This window comes from Martes martes (assembly GCF_963455335.1).
Source record: "Martes martes genome assembly, chromosome: 10".
NCBI classification, from domain to species: domain Eukaryota; kingdom Metazoa; phylum Chordata; class Mammalia; order Carnivora; family Mustelidae; genus Martes; species Martes martes.
The window spans coordinates 71,313,379-71,333,866 of record NC_137898.1 but is presented as its reverse complement, the minus strand read 5'-3'; the positions used below and the strand labels follow the sequence as shown (position 1 = coordinate 71,333,866).

Sequence of the window (20,488 nt, the reverse complement as noted above, 5' to 3'; positions counted from 1 at the left end):
AAGGAAGAGAGACAAGGAAGGGAGGGAAGGGGGAGGTAGAGGGAAGGAGGGAGGAAGGACTTAAGAGAATATGTTAAAGGGACACAGGAACTGGCTGAAAGAGTTCCCAGTGGACGAAGCTGGAAAATTTTGAGTAAAAAAATAAATAAAGCAGTATTGGATTATAATCCAAAGTATAAAATAAATACCCACAAGTCCGTTTTAATATAGACAAGTGATTGAATAAAGATACATGGGGGAGAAGAGACAAATCTCCCATGCGGAAGAGTTCCAAAAAAGAAGTCACTTTACAGCAGAGAACACTGGCAAGCACAACCCAGCCTGATGATCAAGGTCGTGATCAAGGTGATAAGTCATGTTGAGAGTATGGCTCTCGATCTGATGTGAGCAAAATGGCCTTTCACCTCTGCGGTCTTCCTTCTAAAACCCCATAACCCCACTGAGTCATGAGAAAAACATGAGACCAATGCCAGTAGAAGGTGACTTTTGGCTCTCTACTGATGGGACCTCCCTGCTCCTCAGTTTCATGCATATCCCTTCATGGGTGTGTGTTTCTTTCTTGTTCTCTCAGGGGATGGCCTTTACACTGGAAGAAAGGCTGCAGCTTGGAATCCACGGCCTGATCCCCCCCTGCTTCCTGAGCCAGGACGTCCAGCTCCTTCGGATCATGAGATACTACGAGCGGCAGCAGAGCGACCTGGACAAGTCAGTGCCTAGAGTCCGCTCCCTCTACCCAAGCCCCAAGTTCAGCTGTCTCCTGCGGCACACGGGTTGTCTGGTACTCTCCAGGAGGAGAGGCTGAGAGCTCCTGAGAGATCCCAGCCCCAGTCCTGCCTTCTACAGGGTGGCCATCTCCCTGAGGGACTGGGCTCGTTAGGACCGAGGCATAGTCAGAACTGGGAAGGGAGACTGACTTCCAACAGGTGCAATCTGGTTGGTTCTCTGGGAAGTGGTGGCACCCGAGTCAGCCCAAGAAGCACAGATAGGGTTTCATCAGGCAGCGGTGGGGTTCATAGAAAGCATTTCACTCAGCAGGAATAAGGGGAGCGAGTGGGACAAGTGTGTCGGGAGAATGGTCCATGGTCCAGGTCCCTAGAATAAGAGGAATGTTGTGGAGAGCAAAGTGCAAATGCACAGCATCACCTCGGAAAAGACCTAAGATGTCGTATGTTAGAGGTTTATGGGAACTGTAACTAACACTGCTGCCCCTCTGGGTTCTCCTAGGGAGGATATTCCATGAAGAGCCAACTGAGGGATCACAGGGTCAGCTTCGTCAGTTTCCCTGCAGAAGGTCGTGACCTCCCAGTCACATGGCTATGAACTGGTACAGCCAGGATTTGAACACAGTTCGCTCTGGAGTCTGCCTTTTACTGCTCTGCTATGCCACAGCAGGAGGCCTTGGAGCTTAATGGCTACAAGACTAGACCCTAGTGTCAGACTAAGTTCCAATCCTCATTCTACCACTTAATAGCAAAAATTACCCCTCACTGGGTCATTCCTCATTTGTACGATGCATAGATCAGTGGTATCAAACTCATACGGTTATGATGAGGCTTAAGTGCATTAGTGTTCTAACATGCTCAGAACACTTACATAGTAACTGTAACTTATAACAGGATGCCCTATGCAAAAGCTTGTAAAATAAATACGGCACCTTGCTATGGGCTCCAGCGGAAATTTAGGGGGAGGATATGGGTTCCCCCTACATATCTGTAGAGCTTAATGGCCAAAATTTTGGGCTGTGGATGGTGTGGCTGTCCTCCTGGGGGTAGAGCTCAGCAGCATGTTAGGGTGATCCTGTTCCCACCTTCCTGCTCTCCTCACAGTAGCCACTGCTTCCAAATGGTAGTGAATGAGGAAATCTCGGCCTACTCCCCCCACCCTCCACCCCTGCATTCCTGAAGGACTGAATGCTGTGGATATCACTCCCATGAACTCCGAGGCCATACTGCAGCTCGGGTCAGATATTCACTCCCTCTTGTTTATTCTACCCACACTGGGTCTTGCTACATCACCCTGAAGAGCCAACCAGAAAGTACACAATGAATCCAACCGACATCATTACACACGCTCTAACTTTGAAGAACCTGAGCTTCCCTCTTCTGTTAAATTTGCAAAGAATTAAAGTCTAACGTGAAATCCTCTTTGCTCATACCTCTCTGGGTGTTTTCAGCTAGGTAGAACTTACCAATATAGCGGGGAAGACTTGGCAGGCCCGGGGAGCAGGGGACCTGCCTGATCGTGGGAGCTCTGGAGAGCTTGTTCCTGGCGCTCTGCTGACCTCTCTGACCCACCGACCCACTGACTTCTCTGACCCACTCATTCCCAGAATTCCTTATTTCAGCAGGTGCTCAGGGAAATGCTAAGGAAGCTCCCCAGCTTCTTCTGGGTAAGGGTAATGGTATGCTGGTAAATGTTTACTGACTGGTTCTGGGGCACCGAGGGAGCCCTGATTTGTAGCATTTGCCCATTTCCATGATGTGAATATTCCCAGCCATGACCGATTTCAAGTTACCAACTCGACATCACTGAATGCAGAACTGGGAAGAGATGTGTGTAAATGACTACTGAGGAAGAGAATGCTTACACCAGTAATGAGCTGAGATGGCTTTTTTAAGCAGAAATCCTTCCTTCCTTCTAAACATTATTTTTTGTTCTGGACCAGTGCCTTTGGGGAGGAAGGAGAGACTGAGGACCCAAGAAGTCATGTGACTTCCCCAGAGTCACAAAACTAGGAAACAGCAGAGCCGGGATTCAAACCTAGGACCCTGTTACCACACCCAGGGATCATTGCCCTATGGGAACATCACTCTCACCCATTCCATGCCAGGGTTCAAGTGCCCCCAGGCTCTCCTAAGCTGTTGTCCAGGAAGGGTGTGATGCCAGTAGTCACTTACACCCCATCATGAATTTCAGACCCTGGGTCTTTTTTCTCCTACGGTTTTTGCATTTTCAGGACTGTGAAATGAAAGGCTGTTTTCCTGGCTTCGTGATTTTAGGCTTCAGGGAATAGGTGAGAAAGAAATTTTTTTGGAGCATGCCTCCTGAGGTCAGGTAGTACTCAGACACTTGTGAGCTCCGGTTGTGACAGGAACCAGCCAAGTTCAGACATCACTGGTGTGTTCGGTATCTTCCTGGACCCCACACCACCCCAGCCTGGTTGTCTTTTCTCAATGTCCACATAGTGATAACATAACCAACCGTCTGGCACCATGGTTGATATTCGAGAATCAGATTGCTTAGACTCAAATCCTTACTCTGCTATGAGACCTTGCGGGAGCGATTTCATCTCTCTGTGCCTAGTCTCCTTATCTCTAAAGTAGTCAGCATTTTAGTACCTGCCTAACAAGTCCTTGGGAGTTTTAAATGAATTAATGTAAAATATTTAGAATTGTGCCTACGCCATGCATAAGAGTAAGTACAATAAGGCAGATGATTCTCTCCTCATTTCATAGAAAATAAGACTCATGCTGAGGAGAGATGGTGATTTGCCCATGAACGTGCCATTGTAAGTAGCTGAGGGGGAGCCCTGGGTCTTTGCCTCAAGGGCCCTTTGTGCTCCCACCTGTAGGGCCCATGTGACCAGCTTGGTTCTCGTCTCCCTTTCCAAGGTACATCATTCTCATGACACTCCAGGACCGGAACGAGAAGCTCTTCTACCGTGTGCTGACGTCAGACGTGGAGAAATTCATGCCCATCGTGTACACTCCCACCGTGGGGCTGGCCTGTCAGCACTACGGCCTGACCTTCCGCAGGCCCCGGTGAGCCGTCCTGGGGCACGGGCTCAGGGAGGGGCTGTCTCCTCAACGGGAATCAATTCTTTCCTCTGACCTTGCTTAATGGGACTCTGGAGGTTGTACCTGACTGAGCCAAAGGCTTGACAAGACATTTGATTGTAAGCACTTGCTCAGAAAATTACCCCAGGCACAGAGCAATGAGTGGAGAGACTATTAGTATGGAAGCAAGGGGAGAGCGGAGCTCCTCCCCTCTCCAGATGATAAACGTCCAACATGTTGTTCAAAGTTGTCCTGAGAGGTATTTCAGATTGGTTTTCTCTCATTATCCACCTAACCACCCCCCCCCACCCTCTGCGTTTCTGGTCATCTCCACAGTGCTGACAGCTCTCTTACCAAGTCAGCCCAATGAATAATGGAGTGTTGGATACCAAAGACTGAATTCTTCTGCTGACTCAGAGAACCAGTATTCACTCCTTCATTGGGGCTTGACTCAGATTCCACTTAAAATGTCATTTTATTAGGCAAAAATTTGGCACTAGGTTTTTTTTAATAGACAAAGAATTTGGGGGCAGCTTTCTAAAAAGATTGCTTGTTCTTTTGGTTTTTGTTTTGTTTTGTTTTCCATGATGAGTTAGAAGATATATTTTTAAAAGTATATAAAAAAAGGAAAAGTGGAAGTATTTTCCAAAAATCCTCAGCGCAAGGTGCCTGGTAATGATCAATACGTATTTTTAGCACTGACAATAAAAAAAGGGACCTGTGTTTATTATATGTAATGGGACATTGTTTTGGTCCGTGTTAGAACATGTAAAGATATAGTGTATTGTGCAGAGATGTGTCATTTATGTTTCCGTAGAATTTATAAATCTGTGTGTATATATTATTTGCTGTATGATGAACATGGAATCATGGATCTCAAACATCTTTTGTTAATTTGGAAAAAACAATCTTCCTGTGCTGATGCCAGCATTCGGGCTGAGCCTTGCAGGCTGAGAGCCCAGGGACTAATGCTGGTTCCCCTCCTTCCTTTTCTGGCCCTACATCACCCTTGGCAGAGGGCAGTGTATCAGACCTCATCTTGTGGGGGGTTGTGCTGCTGTGGACGCCCACAAGTCGTCATCCCTCGGAATAGCCATGCTCCTGCCGTCCTGTGGGGGGCGCTTCACCGGGGCCCTGAGCACTTCTGATCTTCAACCTCTCTTTCAACAGGAAAGAGACTCCTTTTTTCTTATTCTCATTCCGAAACCAGTCCTGGCAGAGACCTTGGGAAGTGACGGTATCTTTCTGAAGATGTAGGAACCTATTTACCTCCCAGTCCCTACTAAGAAATGATCCTTCCTGCCCAGTCCAGGTCAGCTCACGTTCCTCCTCCGAGGCCTTCAACAGCCTACAAGGCTGAAAGAGACAAGTCCAGCAACTTTGACAAGAGCGAGTCTGTCCCAGCCCAGCTCCTTCTCAGAAATCCCATGCCCTAGCTACTCGAATCTGTTCCCCATGCCCAAGGACGCCTGGCGCTCCAGCCCTCCGCCCCTTTACACTCGTGGTCCTCTCCACCTCCCGCATCTGCATGCTCTCCTCTCCTCATTCTCTGTTGGTCAGAATGGAGGCTAGACGTTCAAGTTCCCCAAGACTAGACTTCTCTGTCTTCCCTGATCCCCGCCGGGTGGAACTGCTCACACCCCCCTCGTGTTCCCCCTCAAGTCATCACACATACTTCTAGTCCATAGTTATAGTTTTCGTGCTTCATGTTTTTAATTATGTGTATATCAGCTGTCTCTACCGGAATGCAAATTTCTTGAGGGGGCTGGAAACACGTTAGATCCATTTGTGTGGACTAGACCAGTACTGGGCAAGCACTTGACACTCTAATGGGAAAGCTGTATTGCATACTGGCTAGGAAGACCTAGGTCTTTACTATTGGCTGTCAGTTTTAGTCTCCTTGACGTTAGGCATGTTCCTTATCCTCTCTCAGCCTTAATTTCCACATTTATGAAATGCAAGTAATAATACTACCTACTTCAGATATCATTGTGAGGGTAAAATATGAGGCATGGATAAGGGACCCGGCATAAATGTGTCTGTTGATTTGCCTTCAGTGACCGTTACAGGAAGAAGGAAGAATTGCTAAACATAGAGTCATATTATGCATAGATGCCATTACATTTTTAGAAAGAAAATCGAGTCATTGAACACTTAAGGAACTCACACGTTTACCTACACACACGATTTGGCTCTTCCAGAACTCATTGTTTCCTGAAGTCCTTTAGCCATAGCTCGCAGCCGCTACCGGTTTGCAGCTAAGATCCTGTGGAAATGCAAGCCTTCCCACTCCCAGGCTGTGTGGGAGCCCTTCTCCACAGACTCTGTGGATTAGGTTGTAGATTTAATTATGGGCTCCCGATGAACTACTAATAGGGTCAGGATCCTGCATACACAGCAGGATTTGCCTCCAGAACCCACTCTAGAATCCAGGGAACACACAAAGCAAAACTTGAGTTCATGAACATTTATGGAGCAGCTACTGGGCACTGGGCATCATGAAATTACCCCCAAAGAATGAAATATGGTTGTTGACCTCCAGCAAATCCCTAGCACAATGAGGGGACAGGCAGTAATGATATGTTAAATATAATAAAAGTTTAAAAAAAAAGATTTAATAGAGACAAAGAACTACATGGGAGTACATGGGAGGGAGAAATTTATTTTCCTTGGGGGCAGTAGGATTGCGTCACAGAAGAGATGATATTTGAGCTGGTCCGGGAAGAATGACTGGGAATTCCATGAGTAAAGAAGGAGGAATGGCCATTCCAGGAAAGGGCTTGGTTTTGTAGACACCTGTGTAGTCAGCCTGCTTGGGTTTCTCCCCATTGCCTGTGCCTGGCAAGGAGCGTAAGGTAGTGGGCTGGGGGAGGTAGGTTTTTACATCCATCGGCTTATATTGGATCCTCCTAATGTCCTGTCAGGTTAGTTCGGTAGCGGTATCTCCATTTCCCAGACAGGGAAACTGAGGTGGCCAGAGGAAAGGAACTTGTCCAACATCACCTTTTAGCAACCAGTGAAGTTGGAATTCTGACCACGAGAATCAGGGAAAGCCACATCAAAGACATGCCATTTGAGCTGGGCCATAAAAGGTGAAAGCAAAGAATGGAGGCAAAATTATTTGTTGACCCAGGCACACCCACCTTTCTGCTTGCTAGAATGTAAGGCCTCTGGGGCCTCATGGTCGGTGAAATGGGAGAATAGAGAGATAGGAGAATTGGCCAGTGTCTCTGCCCAAAAAGAAGAAAGTGCTTGGTTCCCTTCCCACCCAAGCCCAAGGGGTTGGAGTCACGGGGAGCTGTGTCACTTGGGTTCAGGCCCCATTGGCAATTCTCCGATGGGTCAGCAATGGAGAGGGACGTGGCAGCCGAGTAGGGGGTTCATCTGGGTGGAAACAGGACCCTACAATCAACTCCAGCCCAGAGAACCAGGTCAGCCCTGAGTGGGTGCAGTCAGTGTACTACAGAAGCTGGACACATAGCGTGGAAAACAAGGCGTGCTGTCATCCCCGGAGACCTGCAGTTGCCCAGAGCAGGAGAAGAGGGTGATAATCACGGTGCATGTCTGCTGAAGGCCAGGTACTAACTGTCCTAAGGTCTTTATATATATGAGCTCATTTAATTAGCACAATCCCCTAAGAGGTGGGTATGACTATCATCCCACTTGTAGGTGGAGAAACTGAGGCACAGAGAAATGATTTGCCCAAAGTCATACAGTTCATACCCAGCAAGGCCTGTGCGCCAACCCATGCAGTGTGAACCGGAATGTGGACGGGTACCACCAAGCTTCACTGCCTGCTGCTGTCTGGGACTGGTTCCATTTGGTGGGCTTTTGGGGCTCCAGGAATATTTGATCACTAGATCCTGTTTGCTGAGCCTTTCTTGGGAGAGACTGGGCCTGAGGCTGTGTGGGGCTGAGGCAGGCATGGGCAGACTGAACCGTGTTCTTGGATTCTTCCCTCACACTCCTGGTACAGACTTCTCGCATGTGTTTTGCACAAACCCTCCTTCAGATGATTACCCAACGAAACTATTTGACATGTGACATCTGAGCTGTTGCTCCAGGTTTCCATTTGGCGGCTTTCCAGGTGTTGATTCCACACCTGCCTCGCTCTTGAAGGAATTGAGAATTCGGGCTCCACCTCAGCCCTGAGCTGCCTCTGAGGCCTGGCTTGGAACGGCTTTATGGATTAGCATCTGAAAGGAGGACAGCCCCAAGGCCAAGAGGGAGAGAGCCAGCTCCTTCTCGGTTTCTGAAATGATAAACATTCCTGCCAGGTTCCCAGGAACAATGGAGTCCTCTGTGAAAGGGCCTGCCCCCCTCCAAACTAACTAATCAGGTCCAGCCGATGCTAAAATTGAACTTCCAACGTGCCTCTGCATCGCCTCACCACCTTGAGGGACATGCTGGGCTATCTCATGGGCACCTGAATATCCCTGGGCAGATAAACACAGCAGAAGGTTCTGGGCTTTGCGGAGCCTCCTCTGCCCCTTCCTTCCTCTCCTTTGGCACACCCTCTGCGTGGGCCTCCATGGGCCATAGATCCTGCAGAGCCTGGCTTGAAGCAGGGCCTTTGAGTGTCATTAACACGTGACTCAGAAGAGGAGCAAGCCCTGGGGGAGCCCAGGCAGGAGTCCAAAACGCAACTCAGCTAAGGAGGGGGCTGTGGGGAAGCCAGTATGGGTGTAAGACCGCTGTCCAGTGAGAGAGAATCCCCTCCCTCCCCCAGGCACCTCCATCTTGACCAAACTGGTCAACTCTGGATCACAGGAACTGTCCACCTCATGGGGACATCGTAAAGGTCAGAGGAGCTCAACGTGTATGAATGTGCTTTCTCCATTGTCCAGTTCCTCACAAGCTTAAACCTTGTCTTCACCGCCCTCCTCTTGGGCTCTGAGAGATGTGCACATCCCTGGAACCCTAACATCGCCCAGCCTCTGTGTGCGGTCCTACCTGGATGGGTGATGAGGGCTACGTTGTAGGTAGTGGAAGGAGCACGGACCTTGAAGCCAGGCAGACTTGGCCTTGAATCCCCGTTTCCGATGACTGTTTTCCGATGACTGTTGATGGTTTAGCAGCCCCTCAGTCTCCTCATGTGGGAAATGGGAGTGATGCCCGTTCGTGTGGCTGCTTGTGAGGAGTCAGTGAGATTCCGTGTGTCAAGGGCCTGTCCTCCTACATGCTCAGCAGCTGTGCCCCCAGGCTCTGTCATTTGACTCTGAGTCACCCTCCCCGGCTGAGGCAGTTCGGTCCTCTGAAGTACCACCACACTCTCTCGTTGGATGTGGACCTGAAATGATCTGGACTTGTGTCCCTGTTGGCAGGGACAGGTGCAGACCTAGAGGCTGTGATGAGTGAGTGGGAGAGGCGAGGGGAGAAAGTGGGCCTTGGCATCACTGGGCGGAGGCTCTGTGGAACACACCTGAAGTTGGGTTTGGATCTGGACAAAGCCAGACTCCCTGGGCCCCAAGCCAGGCTATTGTCTTCCTTCTCTGCAAATCCAGTGACATGTTTACGGGACAGTAACGGCTACCATTTCTGGAATGCTGACGACACCCATGGCAGGCCCTCGGCTAGTTACTTCCAGTCCTTCATCTCTGAGCCCTACCCGACCCCAAAAGGGGCTTCTTATGTTACCCAGATCAAAACTAAGGCTGACTTGTCTAAGACGTCCCTGCTGACCCAGTGCCAGTTTCCCGTGTCTCTCCTGCATTCCCAGTCGAGCTGCTCTGCTTGCCTTCATGTAAGTTCCCTCGCATGACTGGCCTGCACACATGATGGTCAGACAGACACACACACACACTCCCATGGTGGACAGAGCACTGGGACTGGGGCCCAGGGGAAATAGCTCAGCTCCCCCATTAACCACATGGCCTTAGAGCTCAGCTACTCGCCCTCCCCAAGCCCAGATCACAAGGTCTATCCACCTCGTGGGCACGTCGTAAAGGTCAGAGGAGCTCCATGTGTGTGAATGCACTTTCTCCATTGTCCAGTTCCTCACAAGCTTCCAAAGACACGACTTTTTCATCACTTCTCCTTCACCCCAGCGGCCCGAAGGGGCGTGATGAAGGCGCGAACTCACCTCCGTGGGCTTCCTCCTCCCTGTACCTGTTCGGCCATGGCGTCATTCTGTTTTTGCTTTTGTGCTTGAATCCCTACATGCTTTTATTTACTCTTTTATCTGGTTTCGTTTTTACATCGGAACCTCTTTATCTTCGACCATCTCAACGGATTCCACCATCTGTCCCTGCGTACACATACCTAAGGGCCCTGGGCCATGTGCCTCTGCATCCCAAATGCCAGCTGAAGCCATTGCTAGCCCTTCACAGGACCAGTGGGCACCAACATCTTGACTTCAAGCCACTCTGGGAAACAAAGACAACTTTACCTTGGCAAATGTCCAAAGACCCCTGACACCCAGGGACAGCCTCTGAGCCCGTCATCACGTGGACCCCAGCCCCACTCTCAGTGGGTCAGGAACAGACACACATGCTCCCAGCATGATTGGAAGGCAGGCAGAAAGCAAGGATTAGCATCCTCAAACCGGCTGTCTGCTCCCCATCCTTGGGGCACCAAAGCACTGACTCCTTTGGCCGAGCCCACGCCCCATCCAGTTACACCAGGTTTCTCTGCCAAGCTGTTGCAGCTGTGCCACTGTGAAGGTTCCCCGGAGCACAGCAAGCACACAGCCCGTAGCTGGGTCTGCTTAGCTTCTCATCCGGCAGCCCTGGCACTGGCCCCAGAGCACTGGGTGAGGAGTCAGGACGTGTGGTCCATGTGGAGCCCTCGCCCTGCTTCCCGGCTGACCTTGTAGGCTGACCCTGAGCTCCATAGTCTCAAGTCAAAGTGTAGGGTTGGACTGCATGGCTTCTGTGATCTCTTCCAGCTCTAGCCACTTATGACCTAATAACCCGAACTCTATAACCAAGTTAGGAAGGAGATCTTTGAATGAGCCCCAGTCACATTATATAGCTGAGCCTGTTTCCCCACCTGTAAAACAAACAGGGTCAAGTTAAAGCCGTAGTTCTCAGTGACAGCTGTGCTTAAAAGCATGTGGGAGCTTTTAAGACAGAATCCCAAAGGTGGGTCCCAGGAAGGTTTCCTTTTCAAAAGCTTGCCAGGGATTCTCATGGGCACCCCACGCCACAAACCACTGAGCTGGGTGATCTCAACAGTTTTCCCAGCTTGATCTTCTGTGACTTTCGGGGCATCAATAACCTGCCATCCCTATTTTCTAGGCCACTCCAGCCTGGCAGGGTATCGAAGATTAAGGTCATGATAATAGAACAGAACCTCCATCTCCATTTACCCCTCAGCAAGCCTAACTATTGTAGCCGCTGCCAGGTTCCCTCGTGTCTCATTCACAGGATTAGTGGCGGGGGTGGGGGTGGAGGGAGGTTGGAAGGAGACCCTGGGTGCTTCCTTTCTCCTCCCCCAATTTCCTCCTGAAGCCTCGGTCAGTGCACGGAAGTCCTCCCTCTCCCAAAATGCACACTCTCCCATGTCAGCAGTTGATTGGACAGGAAAACTCATCAGACCAAAGACCACCAAGCACTGGAGTGAGCACATGACCAGCGTGACCTGGCTCAGAAGACGGGCTGGGCCCATTGGAGTCCTTGACAGGAATGTGATGGAAAAATGGGAAAAGTTATGTCGGGAGAATTTTACAGTTAGGAAGAGAAATTAGGCAAAAAGTGTGCTATGGTTTAGACGTCAGGGTCAGGTCGTAGTAGACCAAAAGCAGATGCCAGCCATGAAGGAAGAGAGGGAAAGGAAGTAAATGAGCAGATCTGGGGGGAGAGGACAGCAGTGCAGGTGGGAGCCACAGGAGGAAGTGCTGGTCCCTCGTTTTCCACTCCAGCTCCTAGTCACAAATTCACCATAAACTCTTTCCCCAGGGGTACCTTAAGTGGACGCCCACCTTACAGGTCACTTGAAGAGCTAAGCCGAAAAACGGCTGTGAAATTAGATGGATCTGATTAGCGTCCTGACCCCCTGATGAACTGGGTGGGTGAGGCGAACAGGTTAACCGTAGGGCATCACAGATCAGCTTGCATTAGAAGCACCTGGAGTCTTGGTAAAACACAGATTCGAGGTGACCCGGATGCTGCTGGGGCAGGGACCACACTTTGAAAGCCACTGGATGAAAAGCTGGCGAAAAGTTGTCCCCTGAACACTGAATGGAGACCATCTGCAGGAAGCAGAAGGAGCAGATACTTCCAGGCCCCGCTGTGCATTCATAGAAAAAGCTGCGAGTCATGAGACGAAGGCTTTTGTGCCAGTTTTAGCGTTTTGGCAGTGTGACTGTCAAAGCATCCCTCCCCGGCTCTGGGCCTCTGTGTGCTCATCTATAAAATAAGAGAATTTTATTAGGGGGTCTCGGGGGCTTCTTCCAGTTCCAACCCTTCTAGTCTGTAAATGTTGAGCAGACTAGAGCACTGTGGCAATCCATTTGCCTCTAAGGTGTCTGGCACTGAAGGGAGGAAGATGTAAGAGGAGATGGAAACACATACTTATCATTTTCTGACAAGAAAAAGCTTGCAGGCTTATCTGCAGAAGTGTCATTTTGCTGAAAAGCTCTGACTCACATATGGGCCCCTTCCCAGGCAGACCAGCTGGGCCATCCAGGGTCTGTCTTGGGTTGTTCCGTGCTTGGGAATTGATGCTGGAAGAGAGCTAAGAAGGTGCCACCAGGAGTCCTTCCAAAGCATGAGGTGGTCCAGTTTTATCTGATACGAATGTCCCGTGAAGCAAGTTACATTGTGTCTGGATCCCACCTCATTGAAACACTCTGGAACAGAGAAACACAGAGGAAAGAAGGACCGTTTATTTTTGTGTCTGAATTACAGGGAATTGCCTTTTTCTTTTGCAGAGGAAGTTTGAAGATTTACGTACAAAAGAAGTGAGTTTGTACTGAATTGCCTGGGACCTGCCTGGGACGTTAGCATCCAGAAGGAGCATCTGCTTTTTGGGGAGGACCGAGGAACCCCTTAGCCATCCATGAGTGTGGGTGTAGGGGCTGAGAGTAAAGGTGGGGAAGGTTGAGCCGCCCCTACAGACATGGAGATTCTATTTTTCTGCTCAAGCTGGGAGCAAATGAGCTTTATTAACTAGAACAGGATGTTCTGGGTTTGACTTCCTTTAGCCAAAGGCAGATTTCCCTGGCAATTTAAACAAACTGATTTTTGTTTCTTTTTTATCGGACTCTGTCCTTTTCCTCCTTTGTCCCTGGCAATCCCAGCCATGGTGATCAAAAGAATAGGGGTGGGAGAATTTCCTTACTGAGAAGGAAATACGTACATACAGGCAGGAGTCGAGTAGACCTTTCCTCAAATAGCCTTGGTCTCTCATTAACCTGTAAAATGCACCACAACTTGGGTTTGCTCACGCTAAGTTTAGTCCAAAGGGAGTGGCTTCGCAAGAGATGCCCCCAACAGTGCATATATTTTTGAAAGGCTCTGGACTAGATGAAGAATAAAGGATCGTTGTTGTAGAATTTCTTGAAAAAGAGTAAATTTCTGCCTTGCCAGAAAAGAACTCCACCCCCAGCTGGCAGATGCCTAAAATCCACTCTTATAGTCAGGTCCTTGGATTGGCTCATTGATTGCACCTACAGGAATCCTCTCAAATTTTTCATGTGCCCTGGATGGGTAACATTGAAAACTTTATCAATCAACTGGTTTCTTAGAGACCAATCTTGAACCAGAGTTTCCTAAAAACAAAGAGTTTGCGGGCCCCTGGGTGGCTCAGTGGGTTAAGCATCTGACTCTTGGGGTTTCAGCTCAGGTCATGATCTCAGGGTCCTGGGTTCAAGCCCTGTGTCTGGCTCTGCACTCAGCAAGGAGTCTGCTTGAAGATTTCTCTCCCTCTTCCTTCTCTGCCCATCCCCCTGCTCTCTCTCTCAAATAAATAAATCTTACCAAAAACACACACAAAAAAACCCACCCACAGATATTGGGAGTTAGGAAGGATAGGTTTTTGTGGGAATGGGAGAGGGATGGGAAGGAGTAGATCAGGAAGATTCTCTCTGGGATGCTGCAGATGGAAGCAAGGCTGTGGCAGGGTGCCCAGTGTGGCCTCAATGCTGTCCAGAGGTACTGGAGGGGAACAAGTGAAAAAGTCAAAAGAACAAAAAGTAATCTGGGTGGTGGAAGACGGACTTCTCCAGCTTGACAGCTCTTATCATATGAGCTCCTCTCCTGGACCCCAGCCTTCAGGAGGGAAATGAACTAGATTTTGTTCTTCTCTATGTCTCCCATGGTGCTGAGCATAGTGCCTGCAGACACACCAGACAAAACACTTAAAGACTGTCTTCTGGTTAGGTTCAGCAAGCCTTGATTAAGTACCATCTTTATGGTTGGCCACCATCAAGTACAGGGAAGATCCAAATGGAATAAGATAGTTTATTCCAGGTCTCTGACCCTGAGGAGATCACAGGCCAGCTGAGAAGAAGAGCATCTCTAAAGCAATGTAAGCCACTTAGTAAAGTGTGGTGGGGATTGTCTAGTTTACTCCGAAAGTATGCAGGCAATTCATTGTGGTAAGAAATCTCTCCACTGAATTGTTGTTTCTTGATCTAAACCTTGAAAAACAGATTTTTATTCCCATTGGGAACGTGACCCAGCATAATCCCTTGCATGCAAAGATTTGTGGATGAGCTCCAAGCAGGAAGAACTGCCTGAATGAGACACATGGTTGGAACAAGCCAGGAATCACAGTCGCTCGGGACTGGGAATGCAGAAGACACCGCTGGTTGCCCTTTCCTCCTCCTTCACAAAACCCTGGTTGTGTTTTTGTTTTGCTTTGTCAGTGATCTTTCTTTCTCCCAGTGGCCATGTGCTTTGAAGAAGTCTTGGTCTTTCCCAGCAGCAAGTAGTGGGTCTTTATTAATCCCAGCCAATCATGGTAAAGTCCTTTGGCCAGTGACAATTCTGGGCAAAGAGAGGGGAGGGTAGTCTGCCAGAGGACTCCTGGAAAGGTGTTTCTTGTCCCAAGAGAGCTCCTTCTTCCTGGGACATTTTCATGTCCGCATGGGATGCGTGGAATTCTGTTAATCATTCTCCAGTCACGAAGAAAACAGCCCAGAGGCCAGGCCAGTAATGCCCCAAATGGTAATGCAGGTAGCCTGTGTCCTTAGTGACATTGTTGAGCCACTGAATAAACAAATCGTGGAGGTGCCTTCCCCTGGACTTCTTGTTATGTGAAATGAACTTCCTCTTTCCAGTCAGTTGAGTCAGTGCTGTGTTGCTGGCAGCCAAAAGCAGGGGATGCCTGAGTCACCTCTGTCACATAGCAGCAGCTCACCTCGGTTTTTTGAGACCTTCTGATGCACCAGACACTCTTCTAGGGTTTCACCCATTTAGAACCCACAGCATCTCTCTGTGGTAATACTGTTAGGCCCATTTTCATGAAAAGGGAAACTGAGGCACTATGAGCTGAAGTAACTACAAAAGGTTACATATCTAGTACATGGAAGCGCACACCCCTCCAAGTCTCCAGAGCACATGCCTGAGCAACCTTCCTGAGTCTCTTCCCTCTGGTGACTGAGCATGTCCGATAAGAGGACTCACCACTACACTGGCCCACAGCCCCTGCAGGGGGTCTTAGGAGTCAGGCCACGGACAGGCTGGGGGAGGTAGGACTGATGTAAGGCAGAGTGTGGGGTTGGGATTGTATTAGTCTGAGATCACAGCACACTTTTGAGTGGGAAACTGTAACAAAAGTGTTTTTCGAGAAGGATAATTCTTGAGGGCTCAAGAGGAGAGGCCACAGGACACTGTTTTATTTACAGAAGCACCAGGAGAGCAGAGCCAGAGAGGGTCCTAGATGTGGAGATGAAAGTGAGGAAGGGGACCCTGTAGACGCTGGTGTGATATGGTGGTGAAGGGAGAACTGTCAGATCCGAAGGTGCTGGGGCATAATGGCAGTCATGGAAGGTTGAGATGGACTCCAGAAATGGACCTTCGAGCTGGATGGCAACCACCACCATGACCGCTGTCTTTCACTGAGTGGCCAGTACGGTGATGATTCTGGTATCTTTATTATCTCTGACTCTTACAACAGTCCTGAGAGGTCAGAAACCATGATTATCCCCAGGTCACAGACAAGAGGTTCAGAGGCAATGGGGACCTTGCCTAGAGTGATCTGGCTAGTGACTTCCAGGGTCCAAACCCAAGTCTGTCCTCTTCCAGTGCCTCCCCCTCCATCCTCATTGGAACTCCCTCTAGTCCTGCATTGCTGAAACTTGGCATTTCTGAATCACGGGTCCACAAATATTCATACACCCCCCCCCAAACAACAGGGGCAAATCAAACACATTCCTTAGCCTGAATGACATTAGCAGTTGGTGTCTGCAGGAGCCCCACATGCATCAGCTTGGTTAGAGTTCCCTGGGGGAAGACGAGGTGAAGTGAGGCTATGAAGGGCAATGCTGTGTCAGGGTGCCCTGTTAGAGCACCTCAGGGAGAGAGCCAGACCTTGTGTCTTGGCAGGTCCTGCATACCTGCACAGACAGAGCCTTTCTGGCAGGTAGCAAGGACACACCAAGAGCTTCAGGGCCCTGCTACCATGACACCCCCTTGAGTTGGTATTGGGATATTACCTGGCCTCCCAATTTTAGAAGTAACCTGCACAGCCAACCCAGATGTAACCAGTGCACCCCGGAACTCCCAGACAGCACTCCACTCTGGGTTCTGAGACAGGTGGAAGCATTGGCCTCCTACGAGGACTTTGAAAAGAGTCCCGTCTCTTCCGGAAGCCTCAGGTGGAGCCCTGTCTGTGAGGAGGAGGAATTGATTAGCTCTGAAGACACCTGGGGCTCTAGCTGCAATTCTGCAGGTTCGCCTCCCCCTGCAGCATACAGTGAGACCATCCTGCAGCTGTCCATCAACCAGCTCGAAGGCCAAGAGGGGACATGACAGCCTGCCCAGGGGTACAAGTCGGTGGGAATGGTAGGACTAGAACTCAGGTCTAGAGATAGATAACCCCCCCATCATTTGAATCAAGCTTAGTTCATAATGATGACTTATATGTATAAAGTAGTTTGAAGTTTTAGAATGAATTCAAATACAGTCCCACCTGCTGCTCTGTGAAACAGACAGGGCAGCCCCTTTCACTTGAAGAAATGGATGATTCCTAAGGTTGACTTCCCCAGGTTGTACAAATAGTGAGAGGTAGAACCAAACTGTTTCTATTTGCCATCCAGGACTCTTCCCACGGCTGGATGGTAAGCTGGTGATGGGCAGGAGTCATGTGTGTTCAGCTTACCATTGGATACCCAGCGCCCAGCACTGAGCCTGGCATATGGCCTTGTTGGATGGAAGGAAACTATATGGAAGGATCCACACAGTTAGAATAGGAGCAATGATAAAACAAACTTGGAGTCTCATTTCCCTGATGACTTCTAATAGCACCCTACCTAGATGAAGGGCACCTGGGTGGCTCAGTCAGTTAAGCATCCGACTCTTGGTTTTGGCTCAGGTCATGATCTCAGGGTTGTGGGATCAAACTTCAAATCGCGGGTCTCCCCACTCAGCAGGGAGTCTGCTTGTCCATCTCCTTCTGCCCCTCCCCCTATGCTCTCTCTAAAATAAATCTTAAAAAAAAAAGAAGAATCCCAGATGAGATTCTATTAATGACTCCTTAAAAACAAAGATCTTTAACTTTATTACTTTTGTTTAAAATTCTCAGTGTTTAATTTTTTTTAACATTAATCTAAAAGATTATTTGATTCCTTTAAGAACCTTCAGCAGGTAGGCCTTCTAGGACCCGAGACAGTGAAGCACTCAGTAAGTGCCAGGCTAAGTGTTTCTGGAATTTAATAGAATGTAAAAGCTAAGCTGGGGAGATAAAAGTAATTGCAGAGTTTCTATGTTACTGGGATAATTAAAGAGCCTGCTTCTCCCTCTGCCCACCACCCCCACCCCATTTGAGCTTGTGCCCCCGGGCATTGCTCTCTCTCAAATAAATAAGTAAAATCTTTTTTTAAAATAGAGTGGAATGCGATTATGACCTGCATTTCCAGAATCTTGGGTTCCAGAGGATTAATAACCATGTCCAGTCCTCATCACAGAAGCAAGGCAGTAGGTAACACTTGTTGGCCAGTGTGGCCTGGACCTTGCAGGAGCCTGTCAGTGCTTCTCCTGTAGACATCAGGTTGTCATGGTAACATTTCTACCCACTGGAAGAACAGATGCAGCCACAGTGAACCTCCTTTGAGCAAATGGGGGTGGGGGTGGGGGTCACCAGGGGTAAGAAACAGAGAAACTTCTCTGTTTGTAGACAAAGATGGTACAGGAAATTTGAATTCAAGTAACAGTAGAACACACTTAGGCAGGGTGCTAGCTAGAATAATTAAGATAAATATGCAATTAAATTATTCTGATTATCAGACTGGGAGGTAAAACCTCCACGGAGGCCAGTGATTTTAGATTTTTGTAAAAGTCCACTTACCACAGATTATAGCTGCCAGCTTTCTTTCCCATGGTTCTGATTCACTGTGTCAGGAGTGGAGCACAAGGATCTCCGTTTAGAAACTGCCCGCAGCTCATTGTAGGCAACGCCCCCCCCCGAAGTTTTTTAGAACTACACTGGCATCACATGGACCCTATTTTCATAAACTCTGCTCTGGGTAAACACAGAGCATCAGAAATCAAGTCGGAGCAGACTCTGCTGTTCTCACCTGTTGGAAAAACTTAGGGAAAATAAAGGCCCTTTTCTACTTAGTCCTAGTTTAAAAACAAAACAATAATAAGCTACTTTAGTTAGTACAGTGCACTTTCTTTTAAGCTTACATTTTGCTAAATGCTTCATTAATTGACAGAAACCAGGAGTTTTCCCTTTGCCTGATGCCCTCACCCCAGGACAGACTCCCACCTACCCTTTAAAATCCAGCCCCCATGTCTTCATCTCTTGCCACTTCCTTGGTCTCTCTCCTCCTTCCCTCATGGTGGAATATTTTGCTCCTCCCTCTATCTATCTGTGCACAGGGGCTTTCTGCTAATAATGTTAATGAACTCACTTCAGTATTACCCAGTGGTTATTTACAGATCTGCTTTATTAGACAGGGAGCTTATTAGACCATTAGACCGTGTGTTTATTCATCTTTGTGTCTTTGTCCTTTCCCTTTCTGTCACCCCTGGCATGGCAATTCCCATGTACTAGAATGAATATGAGCCCCATAAAGTCAGGAATTTTTGTCTGTTTTGTTAACTGAGATAAATTTCCTGATTGCCTAGAATAGTGCTTGTTACATAGGGGGGGTCTAATAAGTAATTATTGAAATAGTTCATGAATGAGTGCTTTACCTCACACAAGCCAATAGAAAAGAAAGACTGGGGGACACCTGGGTGGCTCAGTCGATTAAGTGTCTGCCTCTGGCTTAGGTCGTGATCCCGGGGGCCGTGAGATCGAGTCTCTCATTGGGCTCCCTACTCAGGCAGGAGCCTCCTTCTCCTTCTGCCTGCCTCTTTCTTTCTCTTCCTCTCTGACAAATAAATAAAATCTTTAAAAGAGAGAGAGAGAAAGAGAGGAAAGAAAAGAAAGACTGGACCTACTCTGTTTTTTAGCATAACAGCAAAAATTATTCATAATGACACCAATATTATCAGTCTCCTGAACAGAGTGAGATCCCCATTTGATATGTCTGTCATCTGATAGCTTGGGGGTTGGCTATACAGACCCAGGGTATTCTAATTGAGAGAAAGCAATAATATTGCAGGCATATAGCTTGTACGTACATAAATCAGATCAAGTCAGCTTTTCATAACCTTACTCATTACATTCTTCTACTAACATAAGCCCGGGATGCAAAGGATTTCCTAGGCTAGTTTACATGGAATATAGGAAAAATAGCTTTCTTTTATTGAGCACTGACCAAACATGCCAGACATTGTACTGTTTTCCATATATTATTTCTTTTAATTTTCATATACAACTTTATTAGAAATGTTTCATTATCCCTGTTTTACAGATGAGAAAACTGAGGCTCAAAGGTAGTCATTTGTCAAGGTCACTGAGCTACGAACCAGCAAACTTGAGATTGGCGTCTGTGTGCGTCTGAGCCTCTGCTCTTGAACTTCACAATAACGCTGGTGATTTGAGTTGAGTGGATTCAGTTGGGACTTACTTCTAACCCGAGAAGCTGGCATCTTTCCCCCTTCATTTGAAAGTAAACACTTTCTTGCCCTTGAACATTCCTGATCTTGAGTTTTCTGAGACTTCTTCCTTTAAAGACGTTTATAGTTGGGAGGCTACACTTGGTCCGAATGACAGGTCAGATGTCTCCCCACACCCCCTCCCCCATCACTCCTGATGAGTGGCCCTTTTAGACATTTGGTTCCAGGCGCTTAAACTGTCTCTTACATGTGCTTCCAGGAATCAGGGTCCCTGAGGTTTGTACATATGTTTTCCCAGTGAACTTTTGTCCTCTTTGAAAACTGCATTCTGCTCTCCTTTATTAAATTCCAGCTTTCATGACTAATATGTGCTGATAGCTCCAGAAATGTTTATATAATAAATGAAAGTGGGCAGAGTCTTCCGCTTACAAATTGCTTCAAGATAGGGTGCAGATGCCTGCCCGTAGAATTGTCTCGTAAATGCTAGCATAAAATGGATGTGAGCTTTTACAAGTTCAGCTTGTCCTTGGCCTAGGGGCCTGTATGGTTTCAGAGGGTCTTGCTAGGGCTCTGAGCTCCTAGCCCGTTTCTCAAAGG

General features: G+C 48.3%; 1 protein-coding gene across 5 annotated transcripts in view; it reads left to right on the top strand.

Annotated features, from left to right (window-relative positions):
- The window catches only part of ME3 (malic enzyme 3), a 216,489-nt gene that overhangs the window by 94,624 nt on the left and 101,377 nt on the right, over positions 1–20,488 (top strand). For all 5 annotated transcript variants that reach the window (XM_080817691.1, XM_080817693.1, XM_080817692.1 and 2 more), the window contains 2 exons: positions 572–705; positions 3,612–3,761. In XM_080817691.1, coding sequence (XP_080673817.1) covers positions 572–705; positions 3,612–3,761 — 284 coding nt within the window. The remainder of the gene's footprint in view (positions 1–571; positions 706–3,611; positions 3,762–20,488) is intronic.